The sequence below is a fragment of the Palaemon carinicauda genome, chromosome 13 (assembly GCF_036898095.1).
Source record: "Palaemon carinicauda isolate YSFRI2023 chromosome 13, ASM3689809v2, whole genome shotgun sequence".
Taxonomy (NCBI): Eukaryota; Metazoa; Arthropoda; class Malacostraca; order Decapoda; family Palaemonidae; genus Palaemon; species Palaemon carinicauda.
In genome coordinates this window covers 50,865,296-50,874,031 of record NC_090737.1, presented here as the reverse complement: position 1 = coordinate 50,874,031, position 8,736 = coordinate 50,865,296, and the positions used below count along the sequence as shown (strand labels likewise).

At 37.3% G+C, this 8,736-nt stretch overlaps 1 protein-coding gene across 1 annotated transcript; it reads right to left on the bottom strand.

Moving 5' to 3' along the window:
* Positions 1-5,448: 5,448 nt before the first annotated feature.
* Positions 5,449-8,340, bottom strand: LOC137651948 (uncharacterized). Its single transcript, XM_068385160.1, has 2 exons — positions 5,891-8,340; positions 5,449-5,554 (listed from the first exon to the last, which is right to left on the bottom strand). The coding sequence occupies exon 1, from the start codon at positions 8,313-8,315 to the stop codon at positions 7,080-7,082; it is 1,236 nt and encodes a 411-aa protein (XP_068241261.1). The 5' UTR covers positions 8,316-8,340; the 3' UTR covers positions 5,449-5,554; positions 5,891-7,079.
* Positions 8,341-8,736: the final 396 nt, after the last annotated feature.

Here is an 8,736-nt window from a genome sequence, read left to right as displayed (position 1 = left end):
TGGTATTTCACTCTGTCCCAATAAACTACAAATGCTCCAAAGTCTTTCTCTTAGCCTCCTTAATAGATAAGACACTTCCCCTTCGAAGGATCTTACTCAAGAAATTAATCTTTTTTTTTGTTATGGCTTCTGGTGCTAGAGTCAGCGAGATCGTGGCACTTACAAAGGATAATGGCCACATTGAATTCTCAGAATCAGGAGAAGTGAATCTTTAGACCGATCCTGCATTCCTGGCTAAAAATTAACTTCCTAGAAAACTTTGGGGCCTTGGAAGATCGTTCCACTAAAGTAAGACCCTTCTCTGTGCCCCGTAGAATACTTTAAGGCCTACCTATTAAAGATTAGGGCCTTTAAAGGTGGTAAACTTTTTAAAGAGGAAATAACAGGATCTAATCTGTATTTGAAACAGTCAAGGTCCAAACTCACCTATTTTATCAGAAGGTCTGACCCCAATAGTATGTCATCTGCCTACGATCCTAGGAAAGTTGCCTCTTCCTTAAACTTCTTCCAGTATATGTCCTTCGAAGTCTTACAGGCTTACATGGGATGGAAATCTTAATGAGTGGTTTTCAAACATTACTCACATCAACTGGAAGAGATCAAACACTCTGTGGTGGCCTCTGCTAGTGTGATTGAATCAGATTCTTAGTGTTCTCATTCTGCATGAACTGTTATGGACTGTATAATTGGGACTTTTCCAGCCTACATAGTGCAAATGGGAGGATATATATATATATATATATATATATATATATATATATATATATATATATATATATATATATATATATATTTATTTATTGTAAAGAGTCAAAGGGAATATTCTCTCATATGAAATATTATTGTTACTATACTACATAATTTTGGGGTTGAGAAGTTCTGTTTTACACATATTAAAGGAACATATTGCTGCACCAATTATCGTTACATTTAGTAATTTCTGAAAATAATGAAAGATTATAGTTTTTATTGCATTTCCTTTATATGGACCTATTGTGTCCAAATAACGAAAGCAGTGTACTTCCATTTTTAACTCTTCCTTTTTAATGACTTCAGTCTGATAGATCCATGAGCAAATATTTTATTCATTCAGTGGAATTGTGAAGAAAATCATTCTGGTCTTACGCAATTTTACAAAAAACTCGCTTTTGCTGTTCATAGGCTGGGGCTATCGACCTAACTGCTATGGGGAGGTGTAAACACATTTATTTATGCACACTATTTATGAAAGGACCTTTAACCTTCTGAATTTAGTGAGAGGTCCAACACCTCAACTGGGTTAAAAACCCCAACTAGCCACAACTGAGAATGTTAATTCTTTGGTACTTTTCCATCCGGACCACATGGCTTAAGCTCCAAAAAAGGGTGTAGAAAAAATCTATTTCTGCGTGAGATAGATAGATGGATTTATGGACCTGTCCGTTTCCTTTCATCCCCTGTCAATTCTCAGGATGAGGCCTCGCGAGTCGCTTCACGTGATGGCTGCTTCTTCTTCTTCTTCTTCTTCCATTTTAGTAGGAGATCTGGCCCACTTCTTAGAGCCAATGTACTCCCCTGTAAATATGATACAAGATAAAATATTAGATCTGATCAATACAGTTGATAATTTTCAAGTGTTAGTCTGTTAGTAAACGTTAACTCCTTCACCGAATGTAATGAATGATATGTTCACTCACCCACATGAGGCTTAGTACCTTTAGTTCAAACAATACCCATGCTCCCCCCTTCCATTGATCAGTTTTTATAGTGCAAAATATATATATCACACTTTATTAAAACCATTTCCATTTAAATACATTTACATTTATTTATAGTCAAAACAACCTCCTGTGGTTTGTCTATGACAAAATCGTTGCATTAAATGTAGTCTCTTTACAAAAGGACATGTATATGGGTTTAGAGACTAAATTTAATCCTAATTCCTCTGTTGGATAATTAATTTTACAGATGATTATAATGTGTTCAGTAAATTAGTTTTGGTTAGAAATGTTATAAGAGCAGTTTTCACCCTTTCCTGTATATCATTTTCTTCGTGTTTTCCTAATAGATTATTCATAGAGCAATTCAATTTGAGTCCTGCTAATTTTACTTCTAAATCCTTTCTTTGCTGATTATATTCCTTACAATTTATCATTACGTGTGAAATGTCCTCTACTACATTGCATGTGCTACACAAAGGTGTATTTGTCATCTTGAATTTATGTAAATATGCATTTACTCTAACATGTCCAATTCTCAAATTTCCCATTACGGTTTCTATTTTTCTATTTCTACAATACGCTGTCTCCCAATCTTCTATAATAGGTTTAAATGTACCGAGCCACTTACTTGATTTTATAACATCCCACTCCATTTGCCAGGTTTCTATCATTTTTCTCTGTAATATTGTTTTCTTCTCTGTCATCGACAAGTGGTTGTTGATAGTACAGGGGTTATTTAACCCTTGTTTAGCGGTTGCATCTGCCAGCTCGTTTCCCAGGATTCCTTTGTGGCTTGGAATCCACTGCAGTTTTACAAAATTGTAATTGCTATTCATTTCGATTAGCATCTCCTGTATACTGTGCACTACTGTTTTGAATCTTTTTGTATAATTATTATTTATCATTGAAATGGCAGACAATGAATCTGTGAATATTACTGTCTCTTTGCTCCTGTAATTACCCCCTGTCCATTTCAGCGCTTCCCATATAGCAAATAATTCAGCACCCAGAATAGACGTTGCTGGGTTTAATCTAAAACTACAATAAAAATCAAGGCTGGGAATAACATAGGCGGCTGCACATGACCATTCCTCACTATGTATTTCTTTTTTGGACCCATCCGTATATATGTCTAAATGGTTAAGATACTTTTCCTCTTTCATTCTACAGAACTCTTGAATAAATTTGTTATTAGGTTCCTCCTGGTCAATGTCATCCATTGGGTTAATACCAAGATACTTACCAATACATTGCCAGGGGGCTGCAACGGGAAAGGCCCTTTCTTCCCGTTGCATCCCTAACTTCACTTTCCACCTAATCATGATGTCTTGTACCCTTAATATAAATGGTTTTTTTTAAAATAACCCGAGTTCCATCCTCTACCGTCTAGTCTTTTATCGTTCAGAACTTCCTGGCTAGTTGGGTGATTCTTACTTAACTGTTTTAATTTTACATAATAAAGCAACATTTTGTACTGTATTTTTATTCTTACTGGTGTCACGTTACTTTCAACTTGTAGTGATACGATTGGAGATGTATTCTTGGCTCCAAGAGCTATTCGTAAAGCAATATTTTGTATTTTTTCCAATTTTTCTAAGTTACTTCTAGCTGCTGACGAATATACTTCAATTCCATATTCAATTTTGCTTAAAATATAAGCCTTATAGAACATCAGCAAAGTTTTCCTATCTGCTCCCCAGGTGTAAGAGGAAACCGCCTTCAATAAATTCAGTCTCTGGTAGCATATTGCTCTTACCTGGTTGATGTGATGTGTCCAAGTGAGGCCTGGACTGTCCCATACCAATCCTAGATACTTGTATTTACATACCCATTCAATTATATTGTTGTCAATTTTGATTTTAGGTAAGATATCTATTTTTTTGTTTGTGAAATACATTATCTTCGTCTTTCCTGTATTTATCCTTAGCCCCCATTTCTGGGTCCATTCGTAAAACCTTTCAATCGCATCCTGAACTTCCAGACAAGCCATCTCAATTGTATCTGCAGTTACAAAGAAGCAAGTATCATCTGCAAATTCTGAACTTTTGACTGGTTCTACGTTTGGTATGTCACTCATCATGATATTGAATAATGTAGGACTTAAGACTGAGCCTTGAGGAACCCCTGATCTAATTTTTCTAGGGTTGGAATATTTATTTTCTACATTTACTACATATTCCCTATCTTTCAAAGAGCACTCATGCCATGCTAACAGTCTCCCTGTGACCTTTCTTGCGAGTTTATACATCAAAGCTGTATGGTTTATTGTATCATAGGCACTCTGAAGATCAAAGAAAACCACTACTGTTACCTTACGATTTATAAAGGAAACTCTTACCTCATGCTCCAGTCTAACTAACTGGTCTGTTGTACTCCTAGTTTTTCTGAATCCACTCTGGTTTCTTCCCAATTGATCGTTATTTTCTAATACCCAGTATAGGGGTTTATGGACCATTCTCTCCATTAGTTTGCCGAAGCAAGATAACAATGCGATTGGTCTGTATGAATCTGGTAGTTCCTCCGGTTTTCCAGGTTTTAGTACCGGCCAGATCATACTCTGTTTCCACATCTTAGGATAACTTATAAATCTCCAGCTTTTATTAATAAAACCCAATACTTGATGACGTTTCCCCTTTGACATATTTTTGATGAATTTGTTATGAATTTTGTCTAACCCTGTTGCACTTTCATTTGGCAACTCTTTGATGCACTCTTCTAGCTCGGCAATTGAGAATAATTTGTTGTAATCCTGAAATTCCTTATTTTGTTTTGCTATTTCAACCCATTCAATCATTTCCCTCTCTGACTCTAATTCAATTGCCACACACAAATTTTTCCCAAAGGCTTCTGCCAGCAATTCTGCCTTTTCTATCGGATCGAAAATCGATTTGTTTTCCCCATTAGTTAGTGGATGGTTATCTCTAACTGGAATTCCCTTAATCCTATTAATAGTGTTCCAAACTTCTTTCTGAGGTGTATTCATATTCATTTTACTTGTGTAATTACCTCAAGAAACCCTTTTTGTAACTTTATTACATTTCTTTGCTACTGCTTCTTTTTTGCGGAAGTCGATTTTATTACAAGTGGTTGGGTGTTTGGTGAACAGCTTTCTTGCTCGTCGCCTCTCTGCTACTGCCTTACTGCATTTCTCGTTCCACCATGGCTTGTTATATTTAATACTTACCTTCTCATTAGTTTGTCTGATATTCTTTTCACTAGATTTGATCATTCTATTGCTGAAATCTTGTATTTCACCATCCAGTTCCAATGTGTTTGCCACTTCTATTGCGTCAATATCATTATTCCACTTTTGCCAATTAACATCTTCCAACACCCACCTCTTTCTTTTCCATAACCCAGTTTGTTCAGTTTCCAAGTCACTATATATTAAAATTGGTGTGTGATCACTACCCCTGTCAGCTAGCTCTTTTATATTAAAATAATTCGCTATTGTGGATGAACTGAAACATAAATCTATTGTTGAAAATGTCCCTGTAATAGGATTCAGTATTGTAGGTAGTCCCGGTGTCATGCCGTTTCACACATGACTTTTCACAAACTCTTACCTTCGTCAATTGTCCCTACCTAAGTTCGGAGGCACCATTCAATTTTGGACAATTGACTTACCCCTGGCTAGCCTATCTATAACAAACCAAGCCTTGACATAGGCTAATAACGGGTACATCACAGGTATAGGCTAATACTCTAAGCCTAGGCTTAAGGTAACTTGACTCTTGCTATGGAGGACGACGGATCTTCATTTGCAGTGGAGGTTGAGGGAAAGGCTGGTTCCCGGGGGTCTTTTTATTCTTACACAAAAGCTTAGTACATGCTCGGTACTCCAAACTGGTACCCTGTAATACAAAGTCTTCATTTAGGACAGCGATCCTATGTCAAACAACAGACACTTCGTAGCCTAGGCTACACTGTACTCATACCTAACCTACTGGTTACACTGCACAGTTAGCCTGGCAGCTCAAAGACTAACTTGATAAATCTGAGAATAACATTACAAATCTTAACTTACGGTTGGTGGCACAGTTCCAACCACATGCAAGCACAGCATAAAGCAGTTCCAATACTGGCAACTTAGTGTACTTTATTATATTCATTTGAAGAAAAAGATAACCACAACAGACAATGTCAAGTGTTATTACAACACATACATGATAATAAGAACAAATGCATACCTTTTACAAGGGAGAAGGTAAGAATTTCACATAATAATACGGGGGAGCAACATTTCCCCTCTACACTGGTCGTTGTCGGCTCAAAGAGTGCGTTCTGAGCTTACCTAGCGCAGCTACGCTCGAGGCTCACACAACGACGCCTCTGTTTACCTTGGCACTCAATCACAAACTCTCGACCATAGACACAACTACTCCTTTGTTACGCCTCTCTACCTCGGCGTATGCACACTCGATCCTACACCAACTCAACTACGTGTGGCTAACATAACATTTTGATGAGATGAAAACCAATTCGTTTATTAAGTCTAAAAACCGTAAATGGAAGTACCATTCAGTTAAATGAAGCATTTCTGTCATTACATCACTTTACCCCTACGGAAATTGGTTTTCATTTATCAAGAACTATCAACTAACTGCAAAACCTAGGGTAGAAAACCGATCTAACAACAACAAGTTTTATGCACCATGTATCTGGCTGATCAATATCATCTTCACTGATTATCCTATAACAACCTAATAAAGTTCCAACCTTCATCGTCATCCTAGCTTTCGTATTATTTACCAATGGTAATAACACTTCCTGAGCATCATTAACCTTAAGGCACAACACAGATTGGGTTTGACACACTTTAACTTCAGGTACAAATTCTAACAATGTGTTAGGAGGTTCATCTACAGCTAATGGGTAAATACCAGCAGTAAACTGGGGTAGAATAAGTTTCTTTCTAAGTCTAACCTGAGCTTCCTGAGGTTTATTAGGTTGAAGTACCGTAATCTGCCTGACCCTTTTGTTAGATGGTCTGGGTCTCAAATACCTTACCGGATAAATAAATCTATCCCAAACAATTATTTTCTTTGCATCATCCCATGTCATCGGTGCGGACCTAATCAAATCTGCTCCTAACAATAGGTCTGTGTCCAAATAACCATCTGGCACTACAGAAAATAAATGGGTAATCACCCTGGAACCAATATGAACGTCCAAATACACCGTACCAAGAACAGGGAGAACATGCTGAGTTACTCCAGTAAGTTGTGGGATATTCCTCATTTGATTACAATGTAAACCTAAACTTTCTATAAGCCTCTTCTGTGCTACACATACTTCACTACCAGTATCAATTAAGGCATGGCACATTACATGATTTATCATCAAATTGATAGAAGGAGACCTGTGACTGGCCGTTAGTCACTCATTTCGGACAGGACCTGGGCACTGTGCTGAACCTCTTTTACAACCAGGTCTGTGGCAATCAAAACAAACACCTCTCGGAGGATTATGTGGACATTCAGAAAGCTTGTGATCCCTAACCTTACAGTAAGCACAATACTGATTGTTTCCCTTTTTCTTACCTAATCTTTTTAATTGGTTGGACAACTCACTAATCTGCTTCTCTAGATCCTCCAATTTTGATGTGGTTTGTGCACTACAGGTACTATTTACTGCAGGTTTTGGAAGGGAATTAGAATTATGAACAGGTAAAACTCTACGTTGGGTAACGGTTCCACTTATTATCGCTAAATGATACTCATACTCAACTAGTTCAATGAATCTTTCCAAAGGTATCCCATCATCAAGGAAGTCAACGAGTCGTTCTTGGAATCTACCGTCAAGTCCACTATACAACTTCCTTTTCACAAGATTGTCAGCTTTTGGCAAGGTATCCTTAGGGAATTTCAATGCAAAGGCAGATAATTTACATTTCATTCTGTTAACAAATGTTCTGGGGGCTTCATCTACACTGTACCGTTCCATCTCTATTTCTTGCCAAGACTGGGTAATATTAACTGAACAGGCAAATTGGTGATTCAGAAAGTCCTTAATTTGACTCCAAGATATGGTATTTCCCCTTTTGGCCATTTCAGCCGTTATTAGCGTTGCAATTTCTTGATCTACTCTGGTAAGTGCTACTTGGATCCTATCCATATCTGCAGAAACACAGAACTCTACTTGACAGAAAAACCTAGCCAGTCTATTATCAGTTCCAATACCTTGCAAATCTGACAATTTCAACATCAAAATATCCTTGGGTTTTAAGCAAAATCCCTTAGACTGATTACCAATAGGGTCATGCACATTACCTACCCGAATAACTGGGTTATTAATGGTGTTACTACCCTGAACTGGATCATTAGGCCCTACAGGCTGTGTACTAATTGGCAAATTATGTGTCAATACTGATGTTGGCGTTATGTCCGCTCTGTCTACTGTAACAAATGGGTTAATGTCAGATGTGTCAGCTCTGTTAGAATTGAATGGGGTGGAAGTGACAGGTAAAGCATTTGACAAACTAGATATTTCTCTTTTCATGTCAATAAGTTGTTCACACACTTGTTGCATTTGACTACTTTGGTTATCCATGGCAGACAAAAGATTATCATATAAATCTTCTGTTTCAACCTCACCTTCCATTTTCCGAGCCATGTTATACAGAAACACCAGAAAAATAGTCAGCACATGATGCAATAAAAATAAATACACTAGTAGTACAGTACCTTAGGCTAGGATGATATAGACCTAATCACCCTAGGTTAGGCTATCATATAAATATATAAAAATAAATAGTCCTAATGGTTTCGTGGCTACTTTAGGACGTAGGGATGGATATATTAATCTATATAAGATAAATACATCCTACACCGCTGTCACCATATGTCATGCCGTTTCACACATGACTTTTCACTAACTCTTACCTTCGTCAATTGTCCCTACCTAAGTTCGGAGGCACCATTCAATTTTGGACAATCGACTTACCCCTGGCTAGCCTATCTATAACAAACCAAGCCTTGACATAGGCTAATAACGGGTACATCACAGGTATAGGCTAATACTCTAAGCCTAGGCT

Coding starts and splice junctions, on each gene's coding strand:
- LOC137651948 (XM_068385160.1), bottom strand. CDS start 8,315: ATGGCTCGGAAAATGGAAGGTGAGGTTGAAACAGAAGATTTATATGAT.